At 41.7% G+C, this 13,017-nt stretch overlaps 1 protein-coding gene across 2 annotated transcripts in view; it reads right to left on the reverse strand.

The window, feature by feature from the left end:
* The window catches only part of evi5l (ecotropic viral integration site 5 like), a 32,840-nt gene that overhangs the window by 5,228 nt on the left and 14,595 nt on the right, over positions 1-13,017 (reverse strand). Inside the window, exons 4-19 of one of the 2 annotated variants that reach the window (XM_035145561.2) lie at positions 12,017-12,241; positions 11,364-11,438; positions 10,956-11,081; positions 10,643-10,786; positions 10,438-10,527; positions 9,867-9,964; positions 6,980-7,040; positions 6,804-6,857; positions 6,243-6,275; positions 5,065-5,205; positions 3,348-3,464; positions 3,008-3,148; positions 2,758-2,925; positions 2,120-2,266; positions 1,800-1,895; positions 1,610-1,705 (exon numbers count right to left, since the gene is read on the reverse strand). In XM_035145561.2, coding sequence (XP_035001452.1) covers positions 1,610-1,705; positions 1,800-1,895; positions 2,120-2,266; positions 2,758-2,925; positions 3,008-3,148; positions 3,348-3,464; positions 5,065-5,205; positions 6,243-6,275; positions 6,804-6,857; positions 6,980-7,040; positions 9,867-9,964; positions 10,438-10,527; positions 10,643-10,786; positions 10,956-11,081; positions 11,364-11,438; positions 12,017-12,241 — 1,812 coding nt within the window. The remainder of the gene's footprint in view (positions 1-1,609; positions 1,706-1,799; positions 1,896-2,119; positions 2,267-2,757; positions 2,926-3,007; positions 3,149-3,347; positions 3,465-5,064; positions 5,206-6,242; positions 6,276-6,803; positions 6,858-6,979; positions 7,041-9,866; positions 9,965-10,437; positions 10,528-10,642; positions 10,787-10,955; positions 11,082-11,363; positions 11,439-12,016; positions 12,242-13,017) is intronic. The other variant, XM_035145571.2, reaches the window with a different exon arrangement.

The following is a 13,017-nucleotide window of genomic DNA, read 5'->3' on the forward strand; positions in this document are numbered from 1 at the left end:
AAAAGAATACAAATATCTCAGGATGAAAAAACGGTGCCATACACGTAGAAGATGCTGATTTCGTCTGTTCATTTCTCTCTCACTACATCTGCCTTTAGGCTTGGTGGTAGATAAATTAAACATATGTAAGGGAACGGTCACCTTGACCTTTGACCATCTGTCTTGTCATGATTTAAATTTCACAAAGGAGTTTCAAACATCAGCTGTGCTGTGAGAGAATATGGGGATTCAGTAGCACAGTTAATATTTTCAGTATTGATGACAGAGTAAGAGGTAATAGTGTGTAAACTGTTTTACATCTGCTTTTGCAAAAACCTTGTTGCTGGGGGGGGGGGGAATAACTGTGAAACCCACTGATCTGTATCCTGCTCACCATAGAGGTTTTGCAAATAGGTCAATGGGGTCTTTACACATAAATCAGAGCACAGGAGGTTTCTCATCTGACTGTGATGTCAGATACAGGAACTAAATCAATAAAAAAATAAATAGGAGATATTTGTGTAAGTTCCTCTTCCATTATTCATCGTTTCATTTCTTTGAGCTTTTAGATTAAGGTGCAGCCACTCTCAACTGACATAACAGTTCATCTGCACACACATGCTTCTCGCATGCTAACCTTCATGTACCACAGTGACTCATGACAAATGAGGTTTTTGTTTCCCCCAAATCTTATACTCATCAGCAGGGTGGGGGGAGGGGGAAACCAGTGGTTAACCAATGGAAATGTTTTGAGTGAGCCTGACTGCTCTTCACGCTACAGCAAAAAACATAGGTCAAATTTTTTTAATTATTTTTTTTAATTTACATAATAATGTAAAAATAGCAACCGTACTGCTTCAAAGCATGTCAAAAGGCTAAATGGAAACAGCTAAATGAATCCCTAAACTGAATCACAACAAATAATGTTATAAATATATATAAATATTTGCATAAGAGCTGCATTATGTAGAATAAGTTGTGTATCAGGACTGTCAGTACGTCTCATAATCATAAAGTGATCGCTTAAAGAGGGCCGCTGCTGAGATTTTTCGATAAAGGTCAATGTTTCCTCATCTGCACCGGTACGCACGCAAGTTTCACTCTCATTTCATAAAACCACAGCGTTGATGAAAAGCAAAGGAGGTGGGGAGAGGGAGAAGAAAAGGGAAGGCCAGTGTCATCACACACCTCATTTAAAAGTTGAGCCAATTCTCTCAGTCACGCACTAGTACTCTCTGAATGAACAAACCATGAGCTTGTGTTCGGTGAGAACTTTGCGTCTCTCAAAGAGGGTTGGAGAGATTCAGATCATCTTTTAATCCCACTTCCCCCACACTGACTGTGTGTAGATGCCACACAGCTGTGTGTTTACTTGTGACAGATAAAACTGATACACGCCAAGTCTTTTGAAACTCACTCATCGTTCACTGAGAACCAAATGATGAGAGCACACAAGTCTGGGAGGAGCGGTGGTCTCTTCTTACAAGAAAGACATTGACACTACTGTGAATGTGTCAAGGTGGAAGTGGTGTCTGCTGTGACACTGCACAGAGAGGATATTTTTGTGGTGGTTTCCAAGGCTGCAGTATGGTGTGCGTATGCGTGTGAATGTGCTTGTGCATGTGTGAACCTCGTTCTTGAGCTCAGCAATCTGGTCCCGGAGCTGGGTGATGTACTGTCTAGAGTCGGAGTGGTTCAGCTGGCCCTGGATCAGCCCTTCCTCCTTCTGAAATACATTCGACACAGACATGTTGCAGGTCAAAGTCTCTCTACAGTCACTTCATATACTGTATATTAATGTTAGGCACATAAACACACACCTGTATCTCAAGTTCAGCGTTTCTCTGCCGGAGTTCAGCCATGGCAGCCATACTGTCTGCTTCCCTCAGTCGCACCGCCATCACCTCCTCTTTACTCTGCATGTACGAGGGCAGAGGGAGGGGAGTCAACAGAAAGACAGACAACAAGAAAGCAACATTTCTAATATATTTTCTTCTTTTGTCTTATTGCTGTTTTCCCATCTAGTTATTAGTGTCTTATCACTACTATATATGTTCACGTCTTTTATATTTCACTAAACTGGACCCGGGAAAATGCTTTCTTGCTTTTCCTTAACTCTCCCTCCGCTCCCCACTCAGACCTTGCAGTCGAACTCGGCCTGCTTCCTTTTCATCTCATTGAGTTGGCCCTGGAGAGCTTTGTTCTGATTGGCTAGCATCTGGAGCCGGTCCTGCAGTGCGGAGCGTTCCTGCTCATTGCGACCAATCAGCTTGCCGTTGATTTGGTTCTGGAGTAAAAAAAAGAAGTAAAAAGGCAAGAGTGTGAGTGCGGATCCAACAAATCTTTTCTGGATGAATCAATTGATCGGCTAGTTTATGAAATGTAGAGCCCTTTCTTTCTGAAACTTTAAAAGTGACCTGCAGTAATTGAGCTACAGCAAGTAGACCTGCTGTTGGACTCCACAGAAACCTGAAGCTGCACCACCGCTGCTGCACAAAGAACTGTTGACCTCATTATCCATACACCACAGTATGCACAACCCCGAACTGGAGAATCAGTGGTTGTCGTTGTTTTTATTCATATTGATCGTAGTGCATGTCTAAATCGCAGTGCATTTGATTTTAACCTTAACAATTCTCGAGATATGCGTTCCACAGACAAACGGACAGATTTCTGGAGTTATTTGATTGATTAATGATTATCTGACTAATCACTGGCACCACAGAGGAGAAATTATACTCTGATATTCACAGTGTATAGTTGTGCTGTGTGTCTAACCTGGCTCTCCTGCTGCAGGGATTTTAGTTTGACCTCTCGGAGCTCAGCCTGAGCCTGCGCCTCCCTCAGTCTGATCGTCATCAGTTTGTCCTGCAGTTCGTTCATGGCGTTCTTCTTCGGGGATTCCTTCCAGTGGCCACCTGTGCTGCTGCCACGGGACATGTGATGCTGCGGGAACAGGAGTAAATAGTGAACAAACAGACACACGCGTGGTTTATAGAGAAACAGCGCCAGTCTGTGTGTTTGTTACCTGCCAGCGCTGGTTGAGCTCAGTGACGTTGTCCTGCATCTCTTTGAAGGAGCGCAGCGTCTCCAGCTCCCTCAGCTTCATCTGCTTCACCTCCTCCTGCAGAGCTGCCACGTTGTTCTCATCAGGCAGGCAACTGCTCCTCTGGATGGCAAACATTACTTAATTACAGTAAAACGAGTTCACAGCCATGCTGGTGGCTCTGTGAGGCCAAATACAACCAAATATATAGAACTTGAATTTAGATTTTTTTTAAATGTAAATATTAATATAAACACACAACTTTTCTGGATTGTATATTTATTAAATATACAAATTGAATTATTCCATATAATGAGCCCACCTTCTCCAGGTCAAGCACCTTGTCTTGCATCTCCTTCATCGCTCCGAGCAGGTCGGCCTCTCGTAGTCTGGACTGCTCCAGCTGGGTCTGCAAACTGCTCACGAACTGCTCTGTGTACTGAGACAAACATCGCTGGTAAGAAGGATGACTGGATCTCAGGTCTGTGAAAACTTGGATCATTTTGTTGATCAGCTTTCCTCTGAGTTTGCTGATGTACTAATATCTACTCACAATTGAGAATGTTTATTTCATAGTTCTATGTAGATTTTGTCATTATGAGGGGCTCAGCCGAGCTAGGAGTAACACAGTGCATTAATGGGTGAGAATTATGACACCTGCTGCTCTCTTCCTGTTTTTTTCTGCTGACAAATCTAACAATACATTCAATGTTCACTATACTGACATGGGCTCCTGAATCCTTTTTCTTTATTTCTGAAAGGCGACACTGTCATCATCAAGTTTTCTGCACACAAGCTACATTTGAGGAAGACAGCAGAAAATTTGCAGCAACACACGAGTTACTGCAATATTCCTCATTTGTGTAACCAAAAAAAAACAAGAGCATGGACTTCAACATGCCACTTGAACAACATGATAAGAAAACTGTTAAAAAAAAATATGTCAGCTGATTTGTTTGCCCTGTGACTAATCCCATCTGTTAGCACACTGTCTTTAAAGCAGTCCAACTTCAAAAACTGCTGATCAACAAAAGGAAAGGCATATCAAGCAACACTCAAGAAACTGAAAAAGCCACTGTACATTTTCATGTCACCACATCAAGGTGAAACTGCAAATGTATAAACGTGAGAAGGGCGGGAAAACAGAGAAGGCTGAAAGGAAAAATACTTTCCTACGAGGCAAAATAAAAAAAACTTGAAATTGGGCAAGTACATAGCGTGAGTGAAAGAGTCTTGATTCGTTATTTCGAGCATCACGGTCTCTGTTATCGATGCGAACTGTGAGTGTGTGTGGAGCTGTGTGAAATATGGTGGGTGATAGGTCCTGGCAATCTTCGGTGGAATAACATGACCTTTCACAATGGGAATAATTTAATGATATAAATACAACTAATTCATTTTTTATTTTAGTTTTTCCTGCTCTTAATTGTGTGTGAATGTATATAGCTTTAAAAAAGAGTACTAAAGGAAAATGTATGAATTTTGTCACACATTTTCAGAGAAGCGTGATTTGCTGAAGTGAATTTTAATTGTATATCCCTTTATAAAGACGACTAGTCCTGGCCACCAGGGTTTGTTTTTTCTAGGGAAACTAACAGGCTTTCTCCTGAGTTTTTACTTTGGAGCTGGCAGGAGAAACTCTTGAGAAACTCAGAAGCGTCTGACTCAGACATTTGCATTCTCACATACAGCCCCTCTGGATCATTTCAGGGGCTTATCCTGAGTTCAGTGCAATCCTGAAAGCAGCTCAAGAGAGAATAAATGTATTTACGAAAAATTGTCCTTTAATTAGTTAAGACTAAAACTATGTTGTCATATTCTCTATGTTTTTACAAGCACTTGACATGATCTGTACTTTTGTCCTTTTTAGAAACTGGGATTAAGTGAAACAGGGCAAGTGTGATTTTTCACACAAACTCAGACCCAGCTTTTTAAAATCACTTAATAGATTGCACAGAGATTTGCAGATTAACTGCTTCTACCATGAGAGGAAAAGTCATCGCATTAGTGTCTGAGCAGACTCTGGGTTGAGGTCTTACCTTCTGTTGCTGCAGCTCTCTGATGGTGTCCTGCGCTTTCTCCAGGCTCTCGTTGGCCGTGTTGCACTGCTGCCTCACCACTGCCAGCTCACGCTTGATCACATAGTTCTCCTCTGCTTCCTGTGCCCTCGTCACCTGACCCTGGAACAGCAGGTCGGAGCGGGAGAGGGGTCACGATCGGCTGTGAAGTGCAAACTTTATAATGCAGAGTTTATATCCATGTAGGGAAAGGATAACTGTGGGCATCCAGGGAATGCAATCTTATTTTGCTTAAGGGGAACTTTGCAACATGGTACATGGCTGATTTTCTAAAAGTATATTTTCTGGGATTTTGGGCCTTTATTTGATGGGAGAGAGAGTTAAGTGTGAAAGGGGGAAGAGAGCAAATGGGGGGTGGGTGACATGCAGCAAAGACCTGCAAGCCAGAATCAAACCTGGGCCACTGCAGAGGCTTGAAGGCTTGGTATGGGGCGCCAGCTCTACCAGGTGAGCTATATGGCCCCCCACATGGCCTTAAAGCAAAAGTTCAACATTTCATAAAATAGATTAATTTGCTTTCTTGCTGAGAGTTAGCCGAGACAACCTACCTGTCAGCCTGGTTCTGTTTGAAGGTCACAAAAATCCATCTAAAAGCACCTCTAAAGGTCACATATTAACATGCTTTATCTATTTTATTGAATTCTTCCAAATTAGGTGGTAAAATACAAGCCTGCAGCAAGCTAAGAAAATAGACAGGTTGTTTCCTGTTATTATGCTGAGCGAAGACAATAGTCTGCTGGCAGCAGCTTTATATTTAACACACAAAACACATTTCTTCTTATGTAAAATCTCTGCAAGAAAGTAAATACTTATATTCCTCAAAATGTATATTGTATTTTATTCACATTTTGTTGAATTATAGGCATTTATAATAAAAAATTGGTAATAGAAACATGAGTAATAATAAACTTTTACATGCCACATGCAGGGATAGTTCTGCCTCATTTAAATTTTCATCATGGATAAATAACTGTACATGCATTCAGGGATGACAGGACGTGAACTGATAAACTACATAGAAAATATTCTTTTCATGCACATTTGCCTGGGGATTGTTAGGAAGAGGGAGAGAAGCACTGCAGGAGAGCAGAAAGAGGAGGACAGCAAGCTCAGGAGGAAAGTGGTTTACAGTACTCTACCTGAATCAGTCTGTCTGCCAGAGCAGCGCTCTCCTACAGCGTATTAAAGGAGAGGAACAAGAGGATGAAAAAAAAGAGAAATGAAGAAAGTGAAAGAGAGTGGGACACCGGGGAGGATAAAGGGTCACAGATTGAGGAAGCGGACATTTGAAACAAAAACAGAGGAGTGTAGAAAAAGAAGCAGCAGTGAGAGCACTCAGAAAAAAAGTGTTTCACAGAGGAGAAGCTTTAAAATGACAGTGAGTCTCTCTGGAGTGCTCAAGCAGAGGGAAAAACCTTGTGTGCAAATAGCCCCAATCAACACACACACACACACACACACACACACACACACACACACACACACACACACACACACACACACACACACACACACACACACACACACACACACACACACACACACACACACACACACACACACTGCAGAATGATCCTGTCACAGTGTTTAACTTCATCAGATCATAGTGTGAAGAGTCCTCTGCTGAGTGATCGGGTTGTTTGATACAGCATAAAACCGATTCATATTAGCATTTAGATGAGCTGGAATCCACCTCTTACCTTCTCCAGCGTCTCAATCCTCTGCTTCAGCAGCCGGTTTTCTGTGCGTAATCTCTGTGCAGAGAGGAGGGGAGAAGTACTGAGGAGTAATTTTGTTGTTGCATTCATTTTCATACTAAAACTCTTTAATGGAATATCCCTATTGTGCACAAATACATAATAATGCGTAAACACACCTTGATCTCAATCTGCTCCTCCATCTCTTTGTTCTTGATTGTGGTGTATTCTTTCTCAAGTCTAGTGGAAACAGGTTACGCAATGTTAACTTCACAACATTCATATGATAAACAAAAAAAACTTCCTCCTTCTTGCTTCAATAATTTCTGCTACATCCGACTTGCTTGAATAACAAAGCAGGAAAATGCCTCTTCCTGGTGTCTCATCCACTCATCACAATAATTAAAGAGATACTACACACTGTAAAATTATATGATTTTTCTCTAATGAAATACAATAAAGCTGGCTTTAATATATATTTAATATCACATTTATTACCAAATTAATAAAATAGAAAAAATCATGACATCATCAAAAACATTCATGGTTGACAATGTTTCAAATCGTCTTGGACCTTGCAGGGTCCATGCATAAGGACATGCCAACCGTTTCTATGTCATGACATCTACACTGCCGTTCAAAAGTTTGGGGTCACTTAGAAATTTCCTTATTTTTCAAAGAAAAGCACTGTTTTTTTCAATGAAGATAACATTAAATTAATCAGAAATACACTCTATACATTGTTAATGTGGTAAATGACTATTCTAGGTGGAAACGTCTGGTTTTTAATGAAATATCTACATAGGTGTATAGAGGCCCATTTCCAGCAACTATCACTCCAGTGTTCTAATGGTACATTGTGTTTGCTAATCGCCTTAGAAGACCAATGGATGATTAGAAAACCCTTGAAAACCCTTGTGCAATTATGTTAGCACAGCTGAAAACTGTTTTGCTGGTGAGAGAAGCTATAAAACTGGCCTTCCTTTGAGCTAGTTGAGTATCTGGAGCATCACATTTGTGGGTTCGATTATACTCTCAAAATGGCCAGAAAAAGAGAACTTTCATGTGAAACTCGCCAGTCTATTCTTGTTCTTAGAAATGAAGGCTATTCCATGCGAGAAATTGAGAAGAAACTGAAAATTTCCTACAACGGTGTGTACTACTCCCTTCAGAGAACAGCACAAACGGGCTCTAACCAGAGTAGAAAGAGAAGTGGGAGGCCCCGGTGCACAACTCAGCAAGAAGACAAGTAGATTAGAGTCTCCAGTTTGAGAAATAGACGCCTCACAGGTCCTCAACTGGCAGCTTCTTTAAATGGTACCCGCAAAACGCCAGTGTCAACGTCTACAGTGAAGAGGCGACGCCGGGATGCTGGCCTTCTAGGCAGAGTGGCAAAGAAAAAGCCATATCTGAGACTGGCCAATAAAAAGAAAAGATTGATATGGGCAAAAGAACACAGACATTGGACAGAGGAAGATTGGAAAAAAGTGTTATGGACAGACGAATCAAAGTTTGAGGTGTTTGGATCACACAGAAGAACATTTGTGAGACGCAGAACAGGTGAAAAGATGCTGGAAGAGTGCCTGACGCCATCTGTCAAGCATGGTGGAGGTAATGTGATGGTCTGGGGCTGCTTTGGTGCTGGTAAAGTGGGAGATTTGTACAAGGTAAAGGGATTTTAAATAAGGAAGGCTATCACTCCATTTTGCAACGCCATGCCATACCCTGTGGACAGCGCTTGATTGGAGCCAATTTCCTCCTACAACAGGACAATGACCCAAAGCACACCTCCAAATTATGCAAGAACTATTTAGGGAAGAAGCAGGCAGCTGGTATGCTGTCTGTAATGGAGTGGCCAGCACAGTCACCAGATCTCAACCCCATTGAGCTGTTGTGGGAGCAGCTTGACCGTATGGTACGCAAGAAGTGCCCATCAAGCCAATCCAACTTGTGGGAGGTGCTTCAGGAAGCGTGGGGTGAAATTTCTACAGATTACCTCAACAAATTAACAGCTAGAATGCCAAAGGTCTGCAATGCTGTAATTGCTGCAAATGGAGCATTCTTTGACGAAAGCAAAGTTTGAAGAACAAAATTAATATTTCAAATAAAAATCATTATTTCTAACCTTGTCAATGTCTTGACTATATTTTCTATTCATTTTGCAACTCATTTGATAAATAAAAGTGTGAGTTTTCATGGAAAACACGAAATTGTCTGGGTGACCCCAAACTTTTGAACGGTAGTGTATATATATTTGAAAAAGTAAACACCTAATCAAAAGGTGGGCAGCCCCTCGCCACCAGGGACCGCTCATGAGTGAGAGTCAGGAGACTCTCACTTGAAAATGAGATGCTCATTTTCAAGTCTATGCTGAAAATAAACCCTCTTCTACCATTCAGAGATGCCCTCCATCCTCTCCTGCCCTGAAATGCCCTTAGTCATGGCTGCTATCTCACACACACACACACACACACACACACACACACACACACACACACACACACACACACACACACACACACACACACACACACACACACACACACACACACACACACACACACACACACACACACACACACACACACACTTTTACGACTGAAATGTCGTTTGAAGTTGAGGGCTCGGGACCACCTTGCTCCACAGATGTACCACTGGTTCAAATAGCTTGGGATGACCATGGTCTCAGCCGTCAGGATAGAGGCATCTACTTCATATTGATGTTTCTGCCGCAAAAGTTTGCATGCTGCAACTGAAGTTGTTGCTCATAGCATAAAAACATAGATAAGCTAATAGGTATGTTTTTGTGTGTGTGTGTGTGTGTGTGTGTGTGTGTGTGTGTGTGTGTGTGTGTGTGTGTGTGTGTGTGTGTGTGCGCTTTGTAAAAGCATTTCTACATTTACAGGTCACCCAATTTGAAAACCAAAACAAACACATATCTAACACCAGGTATGAGCGTACTTCGCTGTAAAAACCTCAGCATTAGTAAGACGCAAATACAAATCCTCCAAGTTTACATGAAGCCTGAGTCACAAATGTTGTTAGTCGAGTATTAATGGCTCTTACTTCTTCATCCTCTTGGGGTTATATTTGACCTGGTAGGCCCTGAGGATCAGTTTGTCGGTACAGCTGTCAAACTGGTGGGGGATCACCTTCTGGAAATGCTGGCAGGGCGAGAGGGCGACAGACAGAAGATTAGAGCTCAAGATTGACAAAGACGCTCATTCATATTTAATGAAGGTAGACACATTTTGAAAGAGCGAACAAGAGCCGTACAGGCATAGGAGGGTTTTGCTGAGAGCCAGCAGCTGACAGACAATACATTATATTAAAATGTATTGCTGATTTTCCCATGTATTACCTTGCCTGTGGCAGGCATTATTGTTTAATTTGTTCCACTACAGTTTCATAATGATCAACGTCATGCCAGTGCTTGACTTCATATAATTAATAATCAAAAAGCATATCATGTATCATTAAATGCTGTTTATGTTTAAGATTACTAGAGGCAATCGAAGCCTCCTTTTTAGAGGACATCCATACTTCATAAAGTTTGCTTGCAAACGGAAATGTGGAGCCAGTGACTCATGAGTGAATCTGAACAGTAAACTCATTTCTCCCGAAAGTGTCCGTTTACCTGCGACATGCCCTCCATGTCCAGCTGAATGAGGTCAGTCTGGTTGTACTGCAGGATGGCCAGGCCCACGCGGAAGATAATCTCTAGACCCTGCAGGTCATAGATTTTATTATAGAGCTTGGCAAACTGAAATAATATGGATTAGTAAACCGAATATACACTGTCACACAAGTAAAACACATCTTCGGATACTTTTGTTTCCTACCTCATACATGAAAATATCAAAGATGCGAGTGGCGACAGGCAGAGGGAGGAAGGTGAGGAAAAGGGTGAGGAACCAGGATGATGCGTACATAGATGTATGGAAACTCTGGGACCGGAAATGGACGTTCAGCTCTGGAAGTTGCTCCTGTTGTAACAAATGATTTTAAAGTTGACATAACTAAAATAAACTCGAAAGTTTAAGTCACAAAAGAAGGTTGTTGCTGGAGATATTAAAAAAAAGTAATTTACTGCCCCTCTATGGACAAGTTTCACACTGCACCCCTCATGTTGGTGGACACGTGCTTCCTCTTTACCTGCAGCAGATATTCAAACTGGTAGATGCAGAGGCCGAGCTCCGCCATGCTGGGCTTGAACAGTTCCCTCAGACGGTACTCTTGCATCAGACGCACAAACACACAAAAGGCCTCCTCCTCGGGCATCTGGGAGGAAATGACATGGGCGAGCAAAGTTCTCTCATTACTATAAATTAGACAAAGCTTATGTTGAAACACAGTGACTCCCATACTGCACTAATCACTGACTGAACCTCCAGAGATGACTTAATTGCGTTCCAATTTTTCAAAAATGATCAACGGATTTAGTTGTAGTAATCAGAGAAATCTAGTGGGACAGATCATAATAAACCTCATAACTCTCAAGGTGAAGTACTGTACAGAGCTTTTTATGAATAATGAACTAATTACAGATCCTTTGATCATTACCTGCATTAGGAGCAAGCCTACGATGAATGCACTGCCTTGGCAGTAGCCCACCTCTCGATCCACCAGAGAATATGCCTGGATAAAAAATAAAAAAAAGTCATCACAGGTGGTTTTATTTCTACAGGAAACAGCTACTAAAATCGCTGCTGTGTAGACGGTTAACAAGCTTGTTTGAACAGTGATCAATAACAATCTTCCACATTTCCATGTCCATATAGACGTTTCAGGAACAAAATCATATTAGAAAGGTATGAATCAGAAAGTATGTTAAGATGTTAATCATGTTGTTGATGTTTTCAAGTGTTTTTTAATAATGGTTGAAATGTAAGACCTGTGTCAACTACAAAAGATTTGAAGGAATTTAAGATTCTCAGAACTATCTTCTCTTTCCCATAATTGAAGATAAGGTCAAATCCCTGACTAGAGAATAACCCTTGAAACGACAAGCCAAGCATACTGCAGTAAACTCTGACCACAGTGTTTGTAGACTTGTTATTACTTCCATATTGGTCTTGTTTTTATATTTATTACACCATGCTATCATTCATCTGTATCATTGGGGGCGGAAAAAAACACAGAATTATTCCAAGAGACACAAGTCTCACCTTTTCATATTAAACAGAGAAGCTCAGACGCTGATGTGAAGTGCTCACCTTCATGACATTGAAGAGGACTTCCTGCCCCAGGCTGTCCTGGCCTTTGAAGAACTCATGCTCGGGGTAGGTGCGGGCAATGTCCCTACGGATGAGCTTCTCGCAGGGGGAGGACATCTTTAGCAGCTCAGAGTACTGGTTCTTCACCGGCATGTCAGTGGCGTTGCCTAGCAGCTGCCAGACGATGGCCCGGAAATGATGAGGGATGCCCTTCCTGATTAACTCCTGATGTGCGGAGAGAGGGAGAAAGACAGAGAGAGGTTTCAGAGCAGAGATGCATATGGTTCAGGGAAGAACTCATGTTAATTTTGGTGCGGATCTGGTTCTGGGGGCCGGTCCAGGAATTTTACCATTGCGAGATTGGGCGTTTTCTAAATTTTTACAGTTTTCTCAAGAAATTATTCACGAGACTTGATGGAAAAATTCAGGCACATATAAGGAACTGATATCTCTGAGTGTGTGAAATATGGTGCTGCTTGATTGAATTTAAGGGGAATGTTGCGCCTTGGCAATATTTGCTCTGCTGAGTGCCATTCTAGTTTTGACTGAATTTGTACACGTCTTCTGAAAGTGAAACCTTTTGAGAAGAGACTTTGGGAGTTGGTGAGAAACTACAAGTACTTCACCTGACCATAGTGACAAAAAGGTACATCATCACAACCTCCTTCACCGTCGCCATGTTTGTTGTTCTCAAAGACTCTAACCTCAGTGCTGCCCTATAGTGGACGTATTGCCTAACAACCACATCACTCTTTACATTAATTCTTAACCTAATGTTTTTCAAAACCTAATCATTAAACTCTGTCTGTAGAATTTGTAGGCAGCTAGCAACATTTTGCTTTTTTCCAGTGACTATTTTTTGCTTTCCCTTCTCTCATCCATTTTCTTTTCCCCTGGGTTTTTCCTCTTTTTGTCAAAGAGGACACAGCGGGACATAAATCCGTAAGTTGGGAGAGAATGTCAGCAAAAAAAAATAACCCTAGGCTCTGACACACACATGC

The sequence above is a fragment of the Hippoglossus stenolepis genome, chromosome 2 (assembly GCF_022539355.2).
Source record: "Hippoglossus stenolepis isolate QCI-W04-F060 chromosome 2, HSTE1.2, whole genome shotgun sequence".
Taxonomy (NCBI): Eukaryota; Metazoa; Chordata; class Actinopteri; order Pleuronectiformes; family Pleuronectidae; genus Hippoglossus; species Hippoglossus stenolepis.